Below are 26,545 nucleotides of genomic sequence, written 5' to 3'. Positions count from 1 at the left end.
TTTTGGTTTGACTGTATATATATTATATATATAGGCTATATAGGCTATATATATATATAATATACTGTTATGTATAGCTTATATATAAACATGTATATATACATATAAAGAAACATCTTTGATTTTAAGAAGTATTATTGATGTTGTGCAAGCTAAATGATTGACATCCAGATACAAAACAGTACAGCCATACTAAACAGACTGCACCTCTGTACATTTACATTTAAGGTTGCCATTTCTGGTACAAAGTTATACATAAATGAAAATGTTCACATAAATGAACAGAATGTAATATCAATGTTCAAATAGTATGCTATGTTGCCTCCATGACCTAATAATTCAAAGACATAAACTTATGTAATATCACAAAGCACACATGTTTTGCACTGGTCTAAACTAGTTTTAGCACCAATGCATTATGTAAATTAGATTGTATCATACAGTAGCCTAATTAGAAAGGACCAATGCGTTTGTTCCATCAACCAAAAATCATGATTCAGACACAAGCCTAATTAAACTAGAAGTGTTTATTTAGACTACTGAAACCTGCACCTCCTGTTCGTGACTTTACTACTTTGCTCCAATACTTTGCCACTTTTACTGCCATTTACGATTTATTTATTTTGGCTTTCATGTCATTTTTAATTTACTGAAGTCTTCTAATTAGAACTTTGTTTCTGCTGTTAATCAAATCCCATTTGGATGGTAGGCTAATACATAGTATGGACACACACACACACACACACACTAGCTACGTCATTTAATTTACCACGCAAGCCAAGCTAAAATTAAAATTCTGCCACCTAAACAAAAGCTGTGGATGGCAAACTGCCCCCCTCCCCCTCGGCTTTCTCCCTTACTGCCTCATGTGCTCTGTGTCTGTCTACTCTGCAGAGTACATTCAACTCGCCCCGAATACATGCTCACTGTCTAACGCCGTGACCTAACCAAACGTAACCCTTAGGGTCCTCGTTAAATAAATCTCTTTAGCTCAATCCAGAAGCGATAGAAAACGTGTGATTTCGTCGCTAATGTAAATGGCTATCACATTAACAATAGTGCGTTATCTTGGCGCGCGTCTCTCACTGGACGCCTTCACGTCAGCTGGTGCTATAGAAGTAATGAAGAGGTGAATCCACAGTCTAGGGACCTATTTGAGCACCGGCGTCCGCGCGATTCACCGAGTCAACGTGTGTTCTCCGTGCTGTTTTGAGTGTCCGTAACTTCTGTGCCGTGTACTGACATCATTTCATCATGCCTGGCAAGAAATGAATCCTGATTCAACGCTCGACTCACATAGAATCGCGCGCGGAGAGAACTTTGCTTCGCAACTCTTGTGTGGATACGGCACGCGCCACGGCAGCGCGCGGAGGATCAACAACTTTCCTCAGAAACAGCGCTAGCGTCCTTCCTATGTCGCTTCAAACCCTTCCATGTCACCAATTATTGTCGCTCTAATTGGACGAGCATGTTTCAGACACCATATCTGCTCAAACTCGGGGAAAACATCGTTGGTAAGCCTTGAGAAGCGGATAATAAATGACTTTTATGCGCCTCAGACTCGCGTCCTCACCAGGTGGACTGTGAAGAGACAGAAGAGGAATGTTTATCCGAAATTCATTGCCGCTTAGTTTGGGTTTTTTGCCGCTTTTGTTCAGTCACTGTTTTCTCTCGGTATTTCTTCCGTTATTGCAGGTAAGTTGGAATTAACGTTAGCAGTTCAGTCGTTGATGATAATTCACAGTGAAGTACAATAACGAACCGTCGCGAAAATGCACGTGCATAACGCGGTCACAGTTTTGGATTATCTAACGTTACTGCGCTGAGATTGATCAGATTTATAAATAAATAAATAAATATATATATATATATATATATATATATATATATATATATATATATATATATAGATATATATATAACTATTATCTTATACATTTACATTTAAATATATATATATATATATATATATATATAGATATAGATATAGATATATAAAATTTATATTATATAGTTAAAGTCATTAGCCTACGACAGTTCAATCAGTATGCTTTGGGGAATAGTGTTTGAAGATTTCACTTGAATGCACTTGTAATATTTTGATTTTACTCATCTAATAGTTGTATTTACTACTAGAATACTTTTTATTCTACTCTCCTCTCAGTTCCAGCACTGGTTAAAGTCATTGAAATTGAACTGTTTTCTGGAGACTTGGCTTTTGGTCCTTTACTACTGTCCCCTGTGACAACAATGCTCACAAGACTAGCAAAAGTGTTTCCAGGATGGCCTATTAGGGGGAGGCAGTGTCAGGGTTCACCCCTCAATACTCCCACTCCTCTGGGGGTCCGAGGCTCTGCGGTGTGGGTGGGTGCTCTCTTTGAGAGACCTCAGCCTCCACACACCCTTCATTCTCCACTTTAGTGGGAGGGAGCTCCCATTCGCCAGCATGCTGAGAGAAAAAAGAGAGTGCTTGTGGTGTTCTCTTCATTGTAAATTCTAAGTACTATTGCGAAAAATCTCTTTTTACTATGCAAGTTTTTGCTGCACTATACATGGCATGGTGATGAAAGTGACAAAAACCCTAATCTAATTTGTGCTGTTTTCTTCACCCTAGTTTGCAAGAGGGGAGCTCCAGAAGTCATGCTCTCGAACCACAGTGGCACTGCTGGAAGGAAGCTGCCAGTTGCCATGCCAGTGTAGGCCCTACCCACCGTTACCGCCTCCACCCCCTCCTCCACCACCCCCAAGGCTCCTGGCACCAACTGGTGAGTAGCTCTGCCCTGTAATTACGTCTCTGCAGTCCTGATTCATAGTTTTCACTAACATGAGACCTGGAGGGCTAAACATCCATAGAACTGCTGCTCAGGCCTGTTAATTCTACATATGTTTCAAGCTATGAATATTTAGATAACCTCTCTAAAGAAGGAAAATAAAGATATGTGAACAAACTGCAAGTTTTGTCCACATACAGTACCCGCCGCAGTATTTCAATCACTAAAAACAGCGCAAAGTTCTTAAACGCTTAACGTGACTTAATTTACTAAAGGTGCAGTCACATCTACCTTTGCCTGGTGAAATTTCACTGGTGAAATCCAGCGGGAGGGGGAATTTTGTGAACATTCATGTTCAAGTTGGTCATGAGATTTTGCTGCATGACAAATAGAAAGATGCTTGGTTTGAAAGTGACTTCATACATCGCTATGCTATAGACAACGGACAATAGATATTTTTTGCCTGTAAAATTTTGCCTAGATAAATGGATTTAATAGGGCCCTAGTTAACCTAGATAAATGTGCGCTATTATTTGATGCATATCCAAGTGTTTGTGGGGAGTGTTGAAGCTAAAGTATTAGCGTGCTTGCACGACGTGGAGGCGGCGTGCAATCATTTGTGTACTTTTATTTGTGTAAACTCACATCAACAACAAAACTTTGTGCTTTTTTTAAAAGAAAGAAAACAAACAAGATGCGCTTTCTGCCGTCTCAGTCTCTGTCAACTGGAGCTCGTCACAAAAATTAACCGCAATTCAACATATAGGGTACTTGCCTCACACACATGAAAATACACATGATATCTATAGAGAGATTGAAATGTCTACTTTTAAACGAACGAATTCGAATCGAAAACATACTCTCTGGTTATGGAATCCGTATGAAAGTTGCATTTCCTCTATACTGAGTGTCCACTATATTGCTGAGTTGGTGAGTCAGCATCGTCAACTTTATCTTTGCAGTCGACACTGACTAAGAAAACACTAGTTTATTAATAAATGATTAAAATGTCTCCTTGTTATTCACATTCATAATCATTACTTTTGGCCGTGCTTTGCGGCAACCTTTATGTGTGCGCTTGAGCGCGGAATAGGCTATTATATTATGCCTATATATAGAATATTAAAGGCTCATGGTTTAGTATCCCAACCCCTCAGAATATGTTTAAGTTATTAAATGAATGTAAACATGCGATTAGTCGACCAATGGCTTGAATTAATGACTACTAGTCTTTGGCCAGGGGCAGCCCTAGAACACAGTTTGTAAGCTCAAACACATTTCTCTGCATCACCTCTGAAAGGTAGCTTTCTGTGTCTCTCAAATAAATCTTGCAATCTAGGATTTCCTCTAACAAGTGTGATTTTTATCTCAGTTGTCATGTTGTCAGAATCTGCAGTGAGTTAAATCCCCAAAATGAATGAAATTGGCTGTGGCTGCACGCTTTGCCAGAAAGACGGGCGAGTTCATTTAATCATATTTTTTCGCCTTCCTTTTGAAGGTAGCTTATAAGCAGTTTAATAGATTGCTCTTCTTGCTGAAACAATTTTCATTTCCTGACATTTCCCGTTTTGAGAAATGGACATGGCCGGAAAGTACGTTGCTGGGCGCAATTGACACAAAGCTCAATCCGCTTTATTACAGGGGGAGGAAATTTTAGATTTGTCATCAGGGTTCCCTGTCAGGCGCTCAGGAAAGCCAGATCAATGAGGCCTTAGCATTGAAAGGGTTGTGAAATCAATCTGCCTCTAGAGTTTTAGCCTTCTTGTTTAAGCCTGAGTAATGTACTCCCACAACAACGGCAAGCTCTTTGGGAAAGAGAATTTTCATAAGAATTTATGAAAAATAAATTAGTATGGGCCTTGCATCGATACCTGCCTCATGCATACATGCTTGATACATCTTCAGATCTGAAGCGAACAAAATCAATGTTTACCATGAGCAGCCTGAAAGACTTTTATGTTTTCAGTCTGTGACATGAAATGTTTGAGGGCGAAATGCAACATAGCTATTAACAACCGTGCAAGGGCTGAGGATTTAACTGTAAAAGGCGGTTTTGATAAGTAACCAGTTGAAGGCTGGTGACAGGCTTTGCCTTTAGGGGCGAAATGACTTTAACATTAGCTTATTAAAATTATTCATGAGGAAGTTGCATTTAATGAGGACTCCCACACCTGTCGTTATTGAAGCAGTGATAAAAGGTTTAAACTGAGCAATGTATTATATTTGTGCAAAAGGAAAGGCAGCTTCAGAGGGCCCAATGGCAATAAGAAGTGTTACCGCCCTAAACCTAATAGTAGGATTAAATGTCAATTTGACTTTGAATGAATATTGGTGGCAAAAAAAAATAACAAGATGGTTTTTTTAAGTCACCATTTATCACACATCGTCTTAACCAGTTAGTCCAATAATAGTCCACAATGGATAATGCAACGCTGTATTGCTCTATATTGTATTGTCTTCATAATAATCCTTTTGGAGCAGACACATAGTACTAATTGAACCCAGAATATTGCCAAATTGTACACATTTTTATCTCAAGATTAGTCTGAATCTATTTTTAACAGAACTGCTGAGGATGTAGATGAGGGGGAAGTAGATTAGATGGAATTGCTCCTGGGCTCTTGGAAAAGAACACACTCTTTTAAGCCCAGAAAAGGGCATGTGTGGCAGTCAGAAACACATGGCAAACTCGGCTAACCTTACAGAGTTGCTCAGAGACACTAGGATTGTCGTTGTGGCAAATTATAGTAGCCTAAAAGCCCGAAGAGCCCGTCTTCACAGGCTTTTACCTTAAGCTGTGAAGAATTTGATATTATTTTTATGGTGCTAACCTTTGTGTCAGTCAAGATGTGGTTTGCAGTGGCAGTAGTGGTCGCAAAAAAGGAAGTAGGATTTCCTCTTTTTGACCTTTTCCATCATCTAACACGCACTAACTTAAGGTTAATCTTTAAAAACTTTAATAATAATAATAACACTTTTAAATGTTAATAATCTTTAGCAAATCTCAAATTGTACATTACAATGTTGTGATGTCTAAATTCACTTATAGCATTTAAAACAAGTGATTTTAGATTTTGTGTTTTTTGTTTATTTATTAATTTTTTACAAAAAGTTGCTGCCTAAAAACAACTGGATAACACAGAGAGCTTTGAAATGGCCAGTACTTCTTTGCTCTTGTCAGCCGCTCTCCCTCCGGGCCTGTCGACTTGACTCCCCCTCCTGACAATCAAAGTAAGGGAGAGAAAAAGCAAAGCCTATGTCTCCCTGTCCGGAGGGCTGTTTTGTCTTGCAAGTGTATCTGCCTGTTTATGCTAATTCAAAGCATGTCAACATTAGTTAAGCGTTTCAGTATCTTTGGAATTAATTAAGTGTAGCCAAATCAAAAACACATTGTGACACAAAACACAAATAAAGCGAAACAAATTCATCTGTCTGTATCTTCTCATCTGAAATCATGGCAGGTGACAGCACATTTCTGAGATAACCAGGCAATGTTTTTGCTTGTACAGCATGACGGATTGCAGAAAATTCTCCCGCGTATCACAATTCTGAATTATTCAAATGTGTGGAAGTAGGATAGCTTGCTATAGGGAAAATTGCTGTGTCAGAAATGTAAAATTGTTCTACACAGTGAGAAGGCAGTCAGTGGCTCTGCTTCTGTGAAGTGCTACAATACATAACAATGTAAAAGAATAGGTGTACAGTTGAAGATTGGCATACTTAAATGGGCCTTACTATGCTTTTCGACTTTTTCAACTTTAGTTAGTTTGTATAAAAAACATCTGCAAGGTTGCAAAGCTCAAAGTCCAGTCCAAAGGGAGATATTTTATTTAACAGAATCCCCTTTTCAAAAACTATGACTTGTTTTGACTACAACATAGTTTTTCCGGCTCTTATGAAGTCACAATGTTCCTAATTTAAATAATCTGCCCCCACGGAATACGCAAAAAAAGGCTGTTAGGTCTGGTTGAGCTGCATTAGAGAAGACACTATTTTTTCCCACAACGTTTCCAAAACTTTTTGTTTGTCCTTTGTTTGTTTGTCCTTTCTAAGGCTAATGAACTTAGGGCCCTGTTTTTACTTTCTATGGCTGATAAACTTAGGACCCTATTTTAACGATCTAAGAGCATGGTCTAAAGTGCATGGCATGGCACAAGTGCACTTAGGGCGTGTCCAAATCCACTTTTGCTAGTTTAATGACGGGAAAAATGGTTGGCCTAACCGGCACATGGTTGTCCCTATTTTCTAAATGACTTATAGGTGTGTTTTGGGCTTAACATGCAAAAAAACAATCGGAGTCTCATCTCCCATTCCCTTTAAAAGCCAGTTGTACTCGCGCCATGGCGGAGTCGCTATTTACATGGTGGAGTTTGCAAGCGGAAAGACTGAACGCTTTTCCAGAGAGGAAACAGACCTGCTCGTGCCTCTCGCAAAGTGCGCAAGCAGATCATCTACGGGACAAGCCGGATTCCACCATATCTTTATGGACACAATATCTTTTACATTGTAATCCTTTTATTTTTAATATTTGGCTAGTTTGTGTGCTGCTGTCCCTGTGTGTGTAATAAGCGGAGTGTACGCGCGTTGTGGACCCGCCTATAGGCGCATATTACAAATGCGCCCTTTAAAAAAAAAAAAAAAATGCACCATTGATTTTGGACCAGGTATTTGTTGGTCAATGGCGCAGTCAATTTCAGTTGCCTCAAAACAGCAACGCACCAACAATGCGCCTGAACACATCACGTTCTCAGACCAGACGCCCATGGGCGCACAAATGGGCGCAAATGCATTTTGCCATTTAAACAACGTGGCGCAGGACGTGAAAATGATAACTGCGTCAGACTGAAAATAGCAAAAAACACTTTACAACACACTGCATTGTGCCGAGTTTATGATAGGGCCCTTAGAGTGGTTAAAATATTTTTTAAACACTGTTCAGGAACATTTATAACCCCAACGTTTATCTGTGCACTGCAGATTTTATGGAGAACAGCTTGTTTTCTGTTGCTTTTGTAAGCTATCGCTTTTGTAAGATGGTTTACTGTGTTTTTAACACCACAATTAATCATGAAAACATATTCTAGTACACCCCAAAAACAAAATCAAGACTTTGTAAAAGGGCATAATAGGACCCCTTCACTCACAGTAAACTATTTTAGTGCCATTTTGTTTTATTTCTCAGTGAATGTGTAGTGTTTGCAGCTGAAAGTGTGTGTGTGTGTATTTACAGTGTTTTCCAAGATGTAGAAATGGTCATGTATGTTGCCTACATTTTACATCACTACATTTTGGCTAGCTCCGATTCCTGTTGCTGCTCTTAGTTCATAGATTAACCTTCTGTTTTTGACCAGTATACTTTCGAATAAAGCCACTTATTGTATATGTTTTACTATGTCAAAGTGTGGACTGCAATGCAGATGCTGGTGAGCCAGGCTTATTTTACACTTTTTGATTTAATTTCAATTTTGGGTTTCAGATGTTTCATTCTAGGGTTGTTCAGAAATCTTTTCAAACAGAGGAAATTTCAAAGCTACCTCTCTTCATAGACACAAGATCGTGTCCGCTGTATGAGTACTGGACCATAGTGCAGGAGGATGAGGGGTGTAACTCCCACTTATTTTTTCGCTGACTGTGAAATTGAGAAATTCACCTGGCATAGAGTAGAGAATCTGATGATTAAGGAGCCATTCACCTCTACTCACACACTCGTACATTCACCTTCCCTTCTGTCCAATGTGTTGTCAAGCTTATCTGCTAATGTTACATTGGACATTGGTAATTTGAGGAGCATTAGTAGATTGACAATCATTGGCTGAAAGCCAAGCAGTTGTTGTATGCACAAGATGGAATGCTAAGCTGCAAATAAGTTCAAGACCCTCGAATAGTCTCAGCTTCGAGGCCATAAAGCTTTTTTATGTACTGCTGATGAATGCTTTCCAGTTTAGGTTAATTACATAGTAGAGAAGCTAATCACGATTCTCATGATGCAGCAGTTTGCATTTAGTTTGACTGTTTTATTTGTAGTGTGCCTTTACCTGTACTTAAAAATGCTATTTGAGAATGTAATATAAATCATAATAAGGTGTTTCATCAACTTTCAGATTATTTTCTGCAATGAAGAATCAATTTTAAGTGTCATATTTAGGGCTGCGTGTTGCCAACTATACTTCGCAATACAATACAATTTATGATACAGGTGTGCAGATCCTTATAGTGTAGAGCAGATAAAGCCCTAGGAGAAACATAATGGGATTTTAAAACCGTTGCTTTCAACAGTGCTATCTGGGATAGGCACATATCTTTGCAGATAAAATGAATTGCTGCCCTTTTTAGAATCAAGATTTAATGTTGTGAACTTTGTACATTGTGTCATGTCTTGGCTGAGTTGTTTTGCCACCTGTGTGAATCATTTAGTCTGCTTAATCTCCACCCTTTCTTACTATCGACCTTAAGCTTGCATTCAGATCTGCTTCTATGTCCCCAAAATCCAATCAACACCCGATGGATAGAAGTCCTTGCTCAACTTTTTTTCCAATTAGTCGTTTCACTTGGATGTACACCCATAGTACACCCAAGTATGGCAACCCATACTCAGAATTTGTCCTCTGCATTTAACCCATCCAAGTTAGGGCACAGTAGGGCTAGGCGATATGGCAAAAAAAATTTTTTTTCCCCAGATAGATTTCCGATTCATGATTTCGATTTCATGACATTTTAAAATCTAATTAATAGAAAAAATCTGAAAAATCGCCCAGCCCTAATGCACACACATCAGGAGCAGTGAGTGGTGAAAACACACACACACACACACACACACACACACACACACACACACACACACACACACACACACACACACACACACACACACACACACACACACACACACACACACAGACAGACACACACTGCAAACCGTGGACACCCACTCAAGAAAGAATGCCCAAAAGAATATCAATAATCAAACCTTAAATAATAAATAAATAAAATTTGTTAAAGAGAACTAGAAGCATGTTGCAGCCATAATCACAAAGTACTGATAGAGTAAAATATTTTTTTAATTATGTTAAAATTATTAACAGAGGATATCTGATTCAGTTGGGAGTGGGATCTCTGTCGCTACTACCATAAGGCTGATTGGTCTGTTGTTTGGATGTGGGTGTTACATTTATTTATAATGTTAGTATATAATTAAGAGAAGGACTCAATTTAGACGAGAATCGTTACCTTCTACTAAAGTGGCTATTCTGAGCTGTTTCCGGGATCGGGCTTTCCTTATTGATTTAATTAGCTTTTTATGTTGGAAAGGATGCCAGCAGGCAGTTGAACGACCAACTGTTATTTCACTCAGAAACTTGGCAAAAGGTCTAAATCAATAATGAAAATGCACCAGGCAGCACAACGAGAAAATTAGCTTACGGTATTCACCAGAGGTCAAAATAAATTAGAAAAAAAATCCAGTCACAGACATTTCTATCTGGGTGGGATTAGATTTCAGTACTGTAGTCTGAGATGTTTGAAACATTTAGCAAGCAAATTATGTAAAATAATATTTAACTCAAAACTTGACAATAATTAAGTTACTGTGAGAAACATTATTTTCGTTGTTTTGAAAATATATTTTTTTTAAAATCTGTAAAATTCTAGTATGTACACGTGTAAATACATGAGCAGGAAACATTGAAGTCACGCAATATCTCTTTCTTGCTCTTGTTCTTCCTCTTGCCCAATGCCGCTGAAAATGTCAGGAGTTGTGGTGGAATGTCAAGAGTCACGGTCTGGCTCAACCACATCCCCTCAAATGAACGGGGACGGGACGTGCTCGCCGATCTGGCCTTGCACCAGGCTCCTAGCTTTAATTAAAGAGTGCTTTAGGATGTGTGCCAAAGACTTTGGAGTGTCGCCTTCATCGATCACCCTCACCGTCTCATCTAGCTTTCCACACCCCCACAGCTTTTGAATCATCTTTGTACATCTTTTTTATTTTTTCATTTCTCCACTCATCGTCATTGGATGATGGAGTGATGTTTTCCCGTTGATGACTAACTAGGTAGGATGGGGGAAGCAGCAGTTGCCTGCAGGCTCTGCACTGACCTTTGCTCGGATGCACTTTGTCATGAGTGTGGATGAGCCACCCACAGGGATGGAGGCCCACGATTGCTCCTTCCCTCCGCCTGCAGACTTTCCCATTGTACAAGCAGAGCAGAGGCCCTCTCTACCTGCGCTTGTGATCAAACGCAAGAGGTCTGTGGCTCGGGTGCAGAACGAAGGTCTCGGCATCTGAATATATGCAAAATCAAAGCCAGTGATATCCACTTCTTGCTTGTGGAATATCTGAGACCATTCAAGTACAAGCAGATGGTACTGCAACCAAAGAGAGAGTGAGAGTAAAAAAATGTGAGCCCATACTCTAACTGAGCATTAAGAATTCGTCTGGAGTTGAAAATTCTTGTAAATTACTTAAAAGTCCCTGACACTGCTCCTTGTTTGGCAGTCTACCAGAAAAATGTGCAGAGCTCAACTCAGATGGAGTTATTGTTTGTTTTTATATCTGGAAGCCTGTCAGTCCTCTTATTTTAAAATCAGTTTTGCCCAGGCAATCCAGAGCCATGTAACTCCATTAAACAGGAGAGCAGGTACAAAAATAGCCTAATCTAATAGGCCTGGTTCTCTCGGTCTTCATAAGACCAACCCTCTGATATGTCTTCTGCTCCTTTATCATCGACAGGAGATGCTACTATTCACAGTGTGCACGTTGCATCAAAATTTCACATGCATTAACATTGAATTACAAAATTGTTTTCATTTGTGGTTTTGCTTATAAGGCATTAAGTTTAAGTTTTAGTGTAGCTGTTGAAACATGGATTGATCAAACAAATGCAGAATAAGAAACTTATTTCAAAAACATAAAAAAATTTGTACCTACCTCAAACTTTTAAATGGTAGTGTATGTTTACACACATTAGTAAATATTAAATTTTACGCAGTGTGAAGTACATGGAAACGGATGTCAATTGAACATGCAATCTAATTTTATAGACAATGATGCATTTGCTGGCATTTTATCGAAGTTTAAAGGGGTAGTTCACCCAAAAATGAAAACTTATCCTCATGTTGATCCAAACCAGTATGGCTTACTATAAAAAGAAGATATTTTGAAGAATATTTTTCCTTTTGTCCATATAATGGGACTGAATTGACTTTCATTGTATGAACACAGAGATATTTGGATCTTTTGGTTTGACATGAGGACGAGTAAATGATGACAGAATATTCATTTTTGGGTGATCTGTTTAAGAGTCTAAAAGGCTCCTATCGGATCACAGTGTCCCTTTTCCCATGCTTGTCCACTACATTACCTACAAATGCACAAGGATCCAATTACTGAGTTCATCAAAGCTAGACACTCATTTCCACTGGAGGTCATATCTTTCGGGCAGCCATCTTTTCTCGGTAAGAACATAGTTTGTGTTGGGCCATTTGAGACTAAGGAGTCTTTGGAAGACAGGCCTTGTCTTCCAGGCAGCCACTATACTCATTACCGAATATTAGTCATTTCACTCTTTGCTGTAAGTTATCAGACTGAGAGCATGTGCAGAAAGACACTGAGGGCCTAGAAGCAGACAGATCTTTCGTTGATATAAGAGGAAATAAAATCACTGCTGGAAAATGTGCTTGATCTTTGGAGTCTTAATGTATTGGCATTAAAGTTGTGTAATCAACCAGTATACATTCTTATGTAGATGTTTTAAAGTCACCCTGTGGTGAAAATCAAGTTTTTAAAGTTGTTTATATGTCTATGTGGTGTTTTTAATATGCTTTAAGACAAACCATGTGCAAATTCATAAGTCAACACCATTGCTGAGTATTTTCTCTTTAAAACTGCAATGAACTACAGACAGTCTCAAAACGGTTTGAAATCACTGGTGTTTCTGACATCACAAACTACCTTGGAACCAATCATGTCAACGTGCCGGTGGGCTTTAGCATGTCATCATTATGCTGAGAAGCAGGGGAGTCTCAAGAGAAGCCAGGTTATCCTGGTATATTTTTCTGTTAATATGAAAAATTGTAGTTTTAGCAATATAGTGGGTGTATGATGTATATTATCATGTTATGATCAACTATATGCCTTTCTCCACTGACGTTCTGAGTTGTTCAAAGGGTTTCTGATGATTGTTGGAACGCAGCTGCCTGACTCTGAGATATGGAATGTGAACATGGTTTGTGTAACATTAGCAACACATTATTAGCTGTTTGATAACATAGTCAAGCAAAAGGCTAATCATATTAAATGCCGTTATGTGTCCGACATTGTAAAGACCAACACCATTGTGCAGCGTTTACCTCAGTAAGTTGGCCAAGTGAATCTCTGAGACGGTGTGAGTGAGTGGAGGTGGTGGGGCTAATTTTCATATTCATAGATCCGCGTATACTAAATGATACAAGGGTGTAGAGTTACATCCAAGCTATTTTAAGGCATGAAGAATTTTTTAAAAAAAATGTAATTTTGGTGATCAAAGATGAGTTTTAAGGGATACAATTATTGACTACAGGGGGACTTGGGCAAACAAATGGGCGAATACACTTTGATATTTAAATGAGGTCACTGAGGCCTTTCTTTCTGCCTTCTTTATAATGTATTTTGATTTCCGGCTGTGTCGTGGTTCATCAGTAAAGAATCTGACTTGGTGATCAATATAAGAGTTACTTTCTGCTCTGTTGAATTATTTTCATAGTTATATGTTTGCGTTTTTCTGTCCGTTTGGGGTCATCGATCAGGATGATAAACCGCAAGAGAGAAGCCAATCTGAAGTTGCTGATGCATTGGTCTCGACCCAAGGGAGAATTATTCAGTGATTTATACTCCAAAGCTGCTGGATAATACCTCACAGCCTTTTATTTAATGGGAGGTTTGAGAGAATGAGGAATAACAGAGCGATGTTTCTAGTATTTCTCCTGTGTAACAGTGTCACGGTGTACCAGTGCTCTTTTCCATTGAAATAATGCTGATTCCCGTGCTAAAGACTGTGCTCAGCTGGTAAGAACTCTAAACTAGAGATGCACCGATACTTCTTAATCAGGAAGTTAATGAATGTCGAATTCTTCCCCCAGATATCAGACCGATTATTATCGATACATATTAAATAAGTGGCAAGAAGAGAGGAATATGTGCTAGAATAATAAGCTATATGAAACTCATCCGGAAATTACAAACAGACTTTTTATCACTCTTAAAACTAGACTTGATCAAGTGGTCTACACCAGATGTTGTATGCTTTTTTGCTTAAAGGTGAAGACCCAACTTTATGCATGTTTGTAAGATTCCCCTATCTGTTAAACATATTTTATGAGATTGTCCTGGACTTAATACAAGTAGAATGCTCTTTATGAAGTTACCTCACTTAAGGACTTAATTAGTAAGATTAGGCTGTGCCTGAAATGGTTTTGGATTTTTTATCATATGTTAATTGAAAAAATCTTGTATAATATGACTTGCTGTTTTTGTTAGTATACCAATAGTTTGGTTTTCTTAAGGAAAACAAAATCTCTCCCAACTAATGCGGTAAACTATACAGGGAACCCTCTCATTTGGTAGATTACAGTAACATTATAGGTTAAATTTAACAACAGAACCCAAACTGTTATATTCAACTGCTATTTATTTTCAGATATAATAATTAAACAAGTAAAGACTGAAATGTTTTACGACTCATTTGGACATATGGTAGTTTTCATTAACTTGCTTAACAATGACGTAACTTATTGTTACTACGTAACCTGCCCACAAAAAAGCAAGCTGCATCATGGTTTGTTTATAGGATTTGAGAACATCTACTACATCAAGTTATGAGCCTTTAATATATATATAGGCGTAATATATAGCCTGTTCCACGCTCAAGTGCATGCTTAAAGCTTGCTGCGAAGCACAGCCGAAAGTACAATGCCGGTGTCGGAATACATTTGTGGCAAAGAAAAGGAGACATTGCAATTATTCACTAATAAACTAGTGATTTCTTAGTCGGTGTCGACTGCAAAGATAAAGTTGACGATGCTAACTCACCAACTCCGCAATATAGTGGACACCCCTTTAGAGAGAAATGCAACTTTCATACGGATTACGTAATCAGAGAGTATGTTTTCAATTCGAATTGGTTTGTTTAAAAGTAGACATTTCAAGTTTTTGTGATGTGCTCCAGTTCACGGAGACCGAGACAGCAGAAAACGCGTCCTGTTTGTTTTCTTTATTTTACAAAAGCACAAAGTTTTGTTATTATTGTGAGTTTACACAAATAAAAGTTTACAGTTTAAAATTATTATCTTATCTGTATGATCAAAAATGACAGAGTATTTTAAGTTGTTTCCACTGTTATCAGGAAGAAATGCAAGTGATTGTGTCGCGAATCCACGTCATGAAGTAAGCGCGCTAATACTTTAGCTTCCACACTCCGCACAAACACTTGGATATACGCCTTCTAATAGCACACATTTATCTAGGCTAATTGGCCATTTAAAGTGGCTACTACTTTCATGTTTCAAATGGTAAGCCATATTTGAGATCGATGGATGATTTTTGGATTTACTGCCCAACATACTGTAATTACTATATTTAAATGACAAAAAATTACTATAAATAACGACTAATAAAATTTTGGTCAACTAAGCCTCTTCTCGTCAACGTTTAATCGACTATTAGGTGGCAGTCCTAGTTTGTAGTTACAAGCTGGTTTTGATGCAACGGGTTAGAATTTATAATACTGTAATCAGTTCACATATAGCCTACACTACCATTTAAAAGTTTCAACCGGTTTCAAAGTTTATATTCATCAAAGAATCCTGAAAAACAAGTGTCACAGATTCCACAAAATCATTAAGCAGCACAACTTTTTGCTGCTGAAAATTCAGCTTTGCCACCAGGAATAAATTACATTTTAAAATATATTAAGATGTAAAACAGACAATATTTCACTATATTATTGTTTTTACTGTATTTTTGATCAAATAAATGGAGCCTTGGTAAGCATAATGTAATATCAAGTATATTTTTATATATAAAATATATAAAAATATATTTTTTATATATTTTTATATATTTTAAGTATATAATAATGCCAATGCAAAAGGGGTAAAAAGACTGGTGTTTTCATTCCAGTCGCTATCATACAGACAGTATTTGAGTTACTGAAAGCTATTGTATGAACTTACTAGTAAATTTGGTTGTCAATCCCAAACACTTTCAAAAACCTTGGTTTAAGAACAAATACATCTGAATCTGAGGCTTAATTCTCAAAAGTATTTATACAGAAAGGCAAAAAGAGGCAGAGAGGGAGGTATACAGTGGTGGAAAGTGAAAGACGAAGAGGTAGAGGAAGGAAGAGTGAGAGAGAAGAGGCAGAAGCCCTGTGTGCTCATGAGGGCAATGAACTTGTTAATTAGCATTCTCCTGTGGATTTTTATAAGTACCATTTAAACTGCTCAGTAAAGCAGGGTGCCACTATCAGTTCTCAACCAGAGAAAACTCATCTGAACTTTAAAGTGGTGGGGAAGGTAGAGCAGCCTGAAGCACTAATATGTTTCTGGATGAAACGGCTGCGTAATGGTCCAAATAAAGCGTCTCTTGGATATGGAATGATAAATGGAGTAGAGCAGAATGCTGCAGCCTTGTGATTGGGCCATCAAGCTGTATTGGTGTGAGAGACCAGTTTGAGAGTGATAATAGTAAAAGTACTGTTCTCTACATTAGGGATGGGTGGGATGATCGAAAATAGCTAAGATACATTGCTGATCCAAAGTAGGGCTGTGCGGATCGACTTATTTGACAGTTGTTTAAACAAAAGTTTTGTAACCCGATAAGTCTAAAAGTAAGAACCCCTCTAATAGGGCTGGGCGGTATATCGAGTTTGTATGATATATCGATTGTTTATTTATATTTATTTATTTATTTATTTATTTATTTATACGATATGGAATGAGGCAATTCTGTTTATATCGATACAGTAGTTTGATACAAGCACATCTGAAAAATAGCGGAGGACGCAGTGTGAGCTGCTGCAGTGAAAGTACATTTTACAATTTGTCCTAAACATGAGACAAGCTTATATTAAGGGCTTCAAAATAACTGGTAAGATATAGTTAACAAATTTAAAGCAGCTTGCCCTGTCAGATGCTCTGACAGATACTGTTGCTGACTGACAGATAAATACTTGCACTGTTTAATGCGTTTGAGATGTGGTGCTTTCCTCAGTGCTTAACTTACATTTCACAGGTATATTCTCCATCTGTAAATGTTAGAGAATCAAACAAATATGTCCATTTCACTGTCAGGAGAGGATGAACCTTCTGCAAGTGAATTTCCGCTAAAATTAAAGCTTCTGTGAATGTGCGCCGCTACGCGCATGCGCGCCAAACAGACGGAGCACAATTGAATAGTAGCGCAATAATTCTGACTAAAATATACATATTGCTAAAATATTTGTTGTTGGGCAGGATGTGAAATAACATTTTTTTTAAATAAATACAGATTTTCTTTATCCAAATAGAAAAACGTAGAAAGTACCGAGATATATATTGTATATCGCCATTTAACCAAAAAATACAGAGATATGATTTTTTGGCCATATCGCCCAGCCCTACCCTCTAAAGACTGGTGTGTGTATATATGATCCATTTGAAACATTTAATCAATGAATCAATATAATAAATGCCGCCAAACGCAGCACACTTGGCGAATAAAGCTCATTCTGATTGAGATTCTGAAGCTCAGTTATTTTTTCTGAGTTGAAGTGAATACGCGATGGGCATTTACTTGCTTCGGCTATCACATCTACGTGCATGTGCTGAATATGGTTATTTGAAATGGCACAGCTTACATAAAACTTTTCTGTTTTATTTCTAATTCAAAATACTCCCGCACCTTGTTTGTCTTTTGAGCGGTCATTTCTGTGCTCTCTGTGACTGACACACAAAAAACGCATGGGATCTGAGGTAAAATGATTAGGCCCTACCTCTTAAGGTATTATTTTTCCAAGTGTTATATTTTAATGTGCTATTTAAAATGCTTTTAAATATAAATGTAACACAGTTCAAGGTGCAGGGGAGAATGGGGAACCAGTGAACTGTAAATGGAAGTTTTAAAATAAATAAAACAAAAGTAAACGGCGTGTGCTTCTTGGCCGACTGCCGCCCATACATAGACGAAACTCAATTTAAATGTCCCAGGCCTGGTCTTCTCTCGTCTTCCACTGTCGTTACTCCTCCTCTTATCCTTCGGAGCTCCTGGGACTCCAGACTGGTGCGCAGTGACGTTCATTAACACTCGTGCCACCGGCCTCAATCCTTTTCTACGGTACGCGCCCGGCAGTAATTTGAACGATAAAATATTGTGTATTTTTTTCTGTGTAATCACCTATTGTTTTCAGTGTCGACTAGTAGCAGCTGTACCGTTTAGTTGACTAGTCGACTAATCGTGCACATCCCTAATCCAAAGCCTGAAGTCTGGAACCCATGGACATCACCAAAGACTTGGTTTCCTCCTTTGCATTTGCAGCGTGTTTTGGGTCATTGTCCATCTGTACTGTGAAGCACCGTTCTTGAATGAACTTTGCTGCATTTGGCTGAATCTGGGCAGAAAGTATATCCCTATACACTTAGGATTCATCCGGCTGCTTCTTTCTTCTGTCACAACATCAAAAAACATCAGTGGCCCAGTGCCATTGGAATTGCCATGCATGCCCATGGTGTCACAATGCCTCCACCGTATTTACGGATGATGTTGTATGCTTTGGATCATGAGCTGTTCCAAGCCTTCTCCATACTTTTTTTCCTTCTCCATACTCCATACCTGTCAATCTGGCACAGGATGATCTTAGTTTCATAGTCCAAAGAATTATTTTGCAGAACTGGTCTGGCTTTTTTAAATGTTTTTTTTCCTATTCTTGAGGCTTATTAATGGTTTGCACCTTGTGGTGAACCCTCTGTATTTGCTCTTGTGAAGTCTTTTCTTGATTGTAGACTTTGACAATAACACACCGACCTCCTGGAGAGTGTTATTCACTTGTCTGGATGTTGTGAAGGTGTTTTTTTTTGTTCATTTTGTTTGGGGTTTTTTTAACCATGGAAAGGATCCTGCAATCATCTACCACACAAACTGTTGGTTTGGCCACTCCTAATGTTCCTGCTATATCTCTGATTGATTTATTTTGTTTTTGAAGCTTAATGATGGCTTGCTTGACTTGCATGGAGAGCTCTTGACAGCATGATGTAGGTTCACAGCAACAGCTTTCCAATGCAAATTTTAAATGGGGCTGGGCATTGACACAAATTTCACAATTCAATTTAATTTTAATTCACAAGCTTGCAATTCGATAAGATTAAATTTAATTCAATATCGATTAGGGATGGAACGATTACCGGTTTCACGATAAACCACGATAAAATGTCCTGATGATTAGTATTATCGTTCAAAATTTAATGATTGTTTTCTGAACTTTTCAATGCGAACTGACTCAATGTTGCTTCAAGCACATCATTCTGCGCACGGGATGCGCTCTGGCACTCTATTGAAGCCTTTCATATTAGGCCTATAATACTTTTGCCCAATAAAATATTAATATTATTAATGGTCTTTCTTGTTCTGTCCTGTCTATCAAATGTTGTTGCCTCATGAAAAAGTTCATTTCTTTTCATTTATATGTAAATACATTTGTTTTTCATCAATGTATTTTATAACAATACAAAGAGCAATGTGGAACATTTTACCTTTTATTTGTTCCAAACTAAATGTTTTTTTTTTTTTTTTCACTATAATAACATTTGCTGCTGAATTATCCACTAACCTCATTTATAATGGCATTTTAATGAAACGAGAGAGCGCGTCTGTGGTGATAGAAGAGATGTGCGCTGTGTTATAATGCGTTGCTATTGACGACGGTCATATAATTGATTGTGTATGCTTAAAAAAAGAGATGCATAGAGATGCTAATTTTAATTGTTGTTTGTTGATTTCCAAATATAAAACTTGTTGAAATGTTTTCAGTGTGCGTATCAGTTCTTCTTGAACATTTTCATCTCATTTTAACAAAACCGTGATGAACTAATGGTGTAAACAGGGAACCCTAGTTGGTACATCACTATAATGTTAAAGGTTAAAATTAACTGATTTGTTGGCTACTTGTATTTAAATTGCACATAAGGGAGTTTTTATAATAACATTATAAAATACATTTTCTTAGTTTCTGTTTTTTTTTTTTTTTTAAATAAATATTTAAATGGTGCTGTCATAAAATCATGTCGAATTTATTCAGAAATAAATATTGAAGAACAGGTTAAGTAAAAATACAATTAATATGCAATGTAGTGCATATATTTAGCAAAATGCTCTAGATCATTTTACCAGCTGGCTAATGAGTTTTGTATGGCTTGCGTGACATTGTTTTCATGCTGTTTTATTGACGTCTTTCAACATACCTTCTGATTTTCATTCATGTTTATTTATTTTATACTTTGCTTGAACTGAGGCGTGATCTGTCATGCCATGAATTTAAAATCTGATCCTTTGTTTCATATCAGAATTGACAAATCACAAAGCTTATTGCGATTTATTGGATGGGAGGGGAGGTACGATACAAATCTTTAATTCATCAGCTGAAAACAGCAGAGACTGAAATATTCTTGGGATTTAAGAATCAATATCGGTTCTTCAAAATGAGAATTGATTATAATCGAGAAATCAATTTTTTTAACCCAGCCCTATTTTTTAACACTTTGTCTCTCTTCTAGTGGCTCCCTCCACTGTATCCCCCATAATACCCTGGAGGAGAGAGATGGAGATCTTAGTACTGGGGACAGTAAGCTGTGCATCTGTGGTCTTTCTCCTCCTGACTGTCATCATTTGCTACAAGGCCATCAAGAGGTAAGACTCAATAGTTTTAGATATTTTATGACAAATGTGTTAATTTAGTTGATTTTACTTGTCATTGTTCTCAGAAACATGTAAAAAATGAGTCAAATGTGATAATTGGGTCAATATAAAACATTGACTTTCATAGTATGGACAATTACGTTTTTAAAGCCTACAGGTAAACAAAGAAGATTCCATTAACGTTTTATCTGTGTCAGCTTCATGCTTCCTTAATGTAACAAGATAAGAAGGCTGAGAAGATGATATCTTCTTATCTGAAACATGAATTGTGAATGTTGTTTTAGTTGAACTGACATGAAGCTGTTGTCTTCCTACATTAGGAAAAACAATGACAATGATTTATTCACCTCTGTAATGGTGAAGGAATTTCCCTTGCTGTGATTTTGAGTTGCTCAATATTCAGATTCAGATTCAGATACCTTTATTAATATCATATATTGCAATATGCGATATTATCAACATTTAAAAATATATTGTTTTTTTACTATATCAATGAGTATTACAATGTGATCAGCATGCAGGAGGACAAATGAGATTCATAAACAAAACAGGCTTTATTAATAATCTAAACACTCTGAATGAACCCGCAGGAGAATAACGCAAACCACACAATGCATAAACGAGAACTGACCAAGAACATCTGAAACACAGGACTATGTAAACATGGGTTGTACAAAAGAAAGTAAACTAGACCTATAACTATAGAAACAAACGAGGATATAATCAGTAACCAATGACACTGAAACTAAACAGATCGGCGAAACAGGAACTAATGGAAACCGAACAGAATGTCTAAACAAGGGTCCACATAACAGAACATAAACCTGACAATAAGCTTGTTGGGCTATATGTATAACAGTTCCAATCATCGACTCTGACTGGACGAAAGTCTTTGTAAAACTGCTGATATTTCACCAGTATCAGCACTGCTTGTCTCTCCGCTTTCTAGGCCGTCAGTCAGTGCAGGTTACATACTAGGTGAGTGAGTCCATTAAACCATTCATTCAACTAATACGTTCAAAAATGCTGATTCATTCATTAATGAAACTATGTGTTGAAATTATTTTAAGGCTCAACCGACCAGCAATGCATCGCCAGATTAACGCTGAAGCTGATCCTTCAATTATTGACCAGCACTGACGCAATTCATGGGAAATGCCCAAAACGTTGACATGATGCTATGACAAAGATTTTGCTTTTCTCTTCGGAAATGGCAAACTTTTTTTCACAAATATATGACTTGACCTGAAGAAGGACAGACGTACAGTGAGGAAAATAAGTATTTGAACACCCTGCTATTTTGCAAGTTCTCCCACTTGGAAATCATGGAGGGGTCTGAAATTGTCATCGTAGGTGCATGTCCACTGTGAGAGACATAATCTAAAAAAAAAAATCCAGAAATCACAATATATGATTTTTTAACTATTTATTTGTATGATACAGCTGCAAATAAGTATTTGAACACCTATCTATCAGCTAGAATTCTGACCTTCAAAGACCTGTTAGTCTGCCTTTAAAATGTCCACCTCCACTCCATTTATTATCCTAAATTAGATGCACCTGTTTGAGGTTGTTAGCTGCATAAAGACACCTGTCCACCCCATACAATCAGTAAGAATCCAACTACTAACATGGCCAAGACCAAAGAGCTGTCCAAAGACACTAGAGACAAAATTGTACACCTCCACAAGGCTGGAAAGGGCTACGGGGAAATTGCCAAGCAGCTTGGTGAAAAAAGGTCCACTGTTGGAGCAATCATTAGAAAATGGAAGAAGCTAAACATGACTGTCAATCTCCCTCGGACTGGGGCTCCATGCAAGATCTCACCTCGTGGGGTCTCAATGATCCTAAGAAAGGTGAGAAATCAGCCCAGAACTACACGGGAGGAGCTGGTCAATGACCTGAAAAGAGCTGGGACCACCGTTTCCAAGGTTACTGTTGGTAATACACTAAGACGTCATGGTTTGAAATCATGCATGGCACGGAAGGTTCCCCTGCTTAAACCAGCACATGTCAAGGCCCGTCTTAAGTTTGCCAATGACCATTTGGATGATCCAGAGGAGTCATGGGAGAAAGTCATGTGGTCAGATGAGACCAAAATATAACTTTTTGGTCATAATTCCAATAAACGTGTTTGGAGGAAGAAGAATGATGAGTACCATCCCAAGAACACCATCCCTACTGTGAAGCATGGGGGTGGTAGCATCATGCTTTGGGCGTGTTTTTCTGCACATGGGACAGGGCGACTGCACTGTATTAAGGAGAGGATGACCGGGGCCATGTATTGCGAGATTTTGGGGAACAACCTCCTTCCCTCAGTTAGAGCATTGAAGATGGGTCGAGGCTGGGTCTACCAACATGACAATGACCCGAAGCACACAGCCAGGATAACCAAGGAGTGGCTCTGTAAGAAGCATATCAAGGTTCTGGCGTGGCCTAGCCAGTCTCCAGAACTAAACCCAATAGAGAATCTTTGGAGGGAGCTCAAATTCCGTGTTTCTCAGCGACAGCCCAGAAACCTGACTAATCTAGAGAAGATCTGTGTGGAGGAGTGGGCCAAAATCCCTCCTGCAGTGTGTGCAAACCTGGTGAAAAACTACAGGAAACGTTTGACCTCTGCACTACTGTACCAAATATTAACATTGATTTTCTTAGGTGTTCAAATACTTACTTGCAGCTGTATCATACAAATAAATAGTTAAAAAATCATACATTGTGATTTCTGGATTTTTTTTTTAGATTATGTCCCTCACAGTGGACATGCACCTACGATGACAATTTCAGCCCCCTCCATGATTTCTAAGTGGGAGAACTTGCAAAATAGCAGGGTGTTCAAATACTTATTTTCCTCACTGTAGGTAATCACCAGAGCATGTGAGCGGAGTGGAGCGGGAGCGAGCGGGGAGCGGGAGCGGGCGGATCTTGGACAGAGCGCAGAGCGGCATTTTTAAAAGGACGGAGCGTCGCCTTATTTCCCGCTCCAATTTTCGCTCCAATTTCGCTCCGCTCACACCACGAGTCTGAAGCATGCTCAGTCAAACCTAAACCAGGATCCATCTGTCTTGCACAGTCATCAACAGTAGACTATTTTCAGTCAAAACTCGGCTCAATAATGGAGTTCAAAAAGTAGGCTACTTCAAAAAGGAAAATGAGAAGTCATACAGGTCAGGTGTACTATTAATATAACTAACTAACAATGATAATGTGGTACAAGAAAACGAATGTGGAGACATCGTTTCAGTCAGCAAAGATTCATTTTGGAATCTCAAAAGACACATCTCTCGAAAACATGAACGTGAGCTACGCGAACACGCTGGGAAGAAAACAAAAGGTTAGCAAATTGAATACGGTAACTTGTAACAAAGTATAAATTAAATATAGCGTAATATTCAAACAAATTCGTTTTTTCATTCAAGTAGACCTAATGGTTCGTTTTATTTAGCCGAATTTGTGTCGTCCGTAATAATATTTATATTATTAGGCCCATTTATTCGTTTAATTTTACAGCAGTTTGTGTGTATGGAAGCCAATTTAAATTTTAATCGTGCGCGTTGCGCAAAAGTTCACTTATCAAAATTCTGGCCTTATAGTTAATTTACTTTTAAAAAATGTATCATATTTTTGTTTATATAATTTTTATTTAGATTATTAGGCCCATTTATTCGTTTAATTTTACAGGACTTTTTGTGTAGGCTATATTCCTTCTTACATAGGCCTGTAATTTGAAATAAAACATTTCTATTTGAAAAATGTTGTTGTTACTCATTAGTTCTTTAGGAGGTAAGGCTGTGGTCTAAGCTAAAAGTGATATACATGTAGATTTTTTTCCTTTTTTGGAGCGAGCGGGGGGCGATTTGAGTGGAGCGCGAAGCAAACCTCGTTGAGCGCTGAGCGATAATGAGCGGAGCGGCCTGATGTAGCTTTGAGCGGGGGAGCGGAGGGGTGAACAGTTCCGTGAGCGATGAGCGGAGATTCTCACCGCTCCACTCCGCTCACATGCTCTGGTAATCACACTTGCTCAGTTGAGCTTTCTCTCTCATTCGCTGTCCGTTTCGAATCCATTCAGCCGAACTCCGGGTCTGGCGGTACCACTTTTAGCATAGCTTAGCATAGATCATTGAATCGGACAGGACCATTAGCATCTCTCTCAAAATTTTAGATTTTCAGGCGCTGCGTCATATCATTACGCCTGCTGACACTCATGGTACGGCAGCAAAGTTTCTTGATTATTACGCAGGAATGAGAGTATAGTTCCTAGCCATATCAGCCTAGAAAATCGCAACTTTACATTTTCTGTCGGTCTTAGTACACGATGTAACTACAGAAGAGTCAAGTTTTTTTTCAAATAGGAAAAATATCGAAACTCTTTGGTCATTTTTTTGAGAGAGATGCTAATGGTCCTGTCCGATTCAATGATCTATGCTAAGCTATGCTAAAAGCGGTACCGCCAGACCCGGTGATCGGCTGAATGGATTCGAAAACGGTAAAACTCAACTGTTTAACTCTGAGGGAGTTGTAAAATGAGCCTATTTCCAAAAAAAGTGGAGTATCCCTTTAATGCAAATCTACGGAGCCTCTGTGCAAATCAAAATTATACACGGAGTGTTAAGTAAAAATGAGCCAGTTGGCAGAAAAAATACATTCTTCACTATTGTTATAATTATTTGCTTATTTATATGCGATGTTCATGTGTTTTCTTTTTTCATAACCTTATTACCTTGTTTCAAAACATCGCAGTTGCTGCGGTTGCTTGCACTCCTCTGCAGTTGGTTTCTCAGTATGGCGGTATTACGATATTGCGGTTATCGCAACAACCCTAATGTGTTTTGCACTGATGGCGCAGTAGAAAGCATTGCGTGGTGTGTCAGACTTAAGCTGCTCTTTTGGTCTGGTACCAGTGACATGCTGTCAAGGGAAACCTGAGAGGCCTGTCAAATCAGCTGCAGACAGGGAAATGGCCTCAGACAGCCCAAATCACTCACACAGCAAAAAAGGAAAGAGGCTCCCAGACTCTCTTTGAAACACCCAGGGCAATACTACAATAACACATAGATTTCACAGATTTATTGTTATTTTACATTGTGATGTATCATATCTCTTTTTCTTTTAGGTAATCATAAAAGCTGTCAGGTTAGTGTCACAGCATTTTTTATGGGAAAAAATGGACCTTTAATATATATCACTATATCACTTTCTGCAGTAGCTTCAACACTTTTTTGTCTATTTTTTTATGAGCTGTAGTGTTAACTCAAAACAATTTTGGCTACATCAAATTGTGAAAACCTGTCAATGAGATGAGATGTAATAAAATCTCATAAGATGTCAAGCCTGGCCATAATGAGAAGTTAGACACAAGAGAGCCACTGAGCTATATCATGGAGTTTTATTTGCAGTAGTACAGCATGTCATTGGAACTTTTGACCATTTATTATTAGGATTTATTGCTACAGGTGTTACAGCAACTAGAGCTGCACGATTCTGGCTAAAATGAGAATCACAAATTTTTTGCTTGGAATAAAGATCACGATTCTCTCACGATTCTGAAAAGCTTTATTATTTTAAAGATCTACAAATCTTGAACATTACCATCACCAAACAAGATAGAAACAAAATAAGACATAATACTCTTGCATCAGTCAAATTTAAATAAATGCAGTAAACAAAAAGAATGTAATATTTAAATAAATAAAAAATGACAATTAAACATTGACAACATTCAAAGGTATTATGCCAGGCTAGACCTATTAAAGATTCTTAGCAAGAAACACTATCAACATTTTTGGGTATGGTGTTGCGTTGAATAGCGTTGCTTTTATAGACGTTTGTTTCGTCTGGCCGCTGGTACTTTGTGATT

At 38.1% G+C, this 26,545-nt stretch overlaps 1 protein-coding gene across 3 annotated transcripts in view; it reads left to right on the top strand.

Moving 5' to 3' along the window:
* Nucleotides 1-892: 892 nt before the first annotated feature.
* The window catches only part of prima1 (proline rich membrane anchor 1), an 87,922-nt gene continuing 62,269 nt past the window's right edge, over nucleotides 893-26,545 (top strand). Inside the window, exons 1-3 of one of the 3 annotated variants that reach the window (XM_084090787.1) lie at nucleotides 893-1,695; nucleotides 2,615-2,765; nucleotides 20,550-20,682. In XM_084090787.1, the coding sequence (XP_083946913.1) occupies nucleotides 1,603-1,695; nucleotides 2,615-2,765; nucleotides 20,550-20,682 (377 nt within the window). In that variant the 5' untranslated portion in view covers nucleotides 893-1,602. The remainder of the gene's footprint in view (nucleotides 1,696-2,614; nucleotides 2,766-20,549; nucleotides 20,683-26,545) is intronic. The other 2 variants (XM_084090789.1, XM_084090788.1) reach the window with 2 other exon arrangements.

The sequence above is a fragment of the Abramis brama genome (assembly GCF_963993115.1).
Source record: "Abramis brama genome assembly, chromosome: 18".
Classification (NCBI taxonomy): Eukaryota; Metazoa; Chordata; class Actinopteri; order Cypriniformes; family Leuciscidae; genus Abramis; species Abramis brama.
Note: the sequence above shows the minus strand (reverse complement) of the source record. Positions and strands in the feature narration are given on the sequence as shown.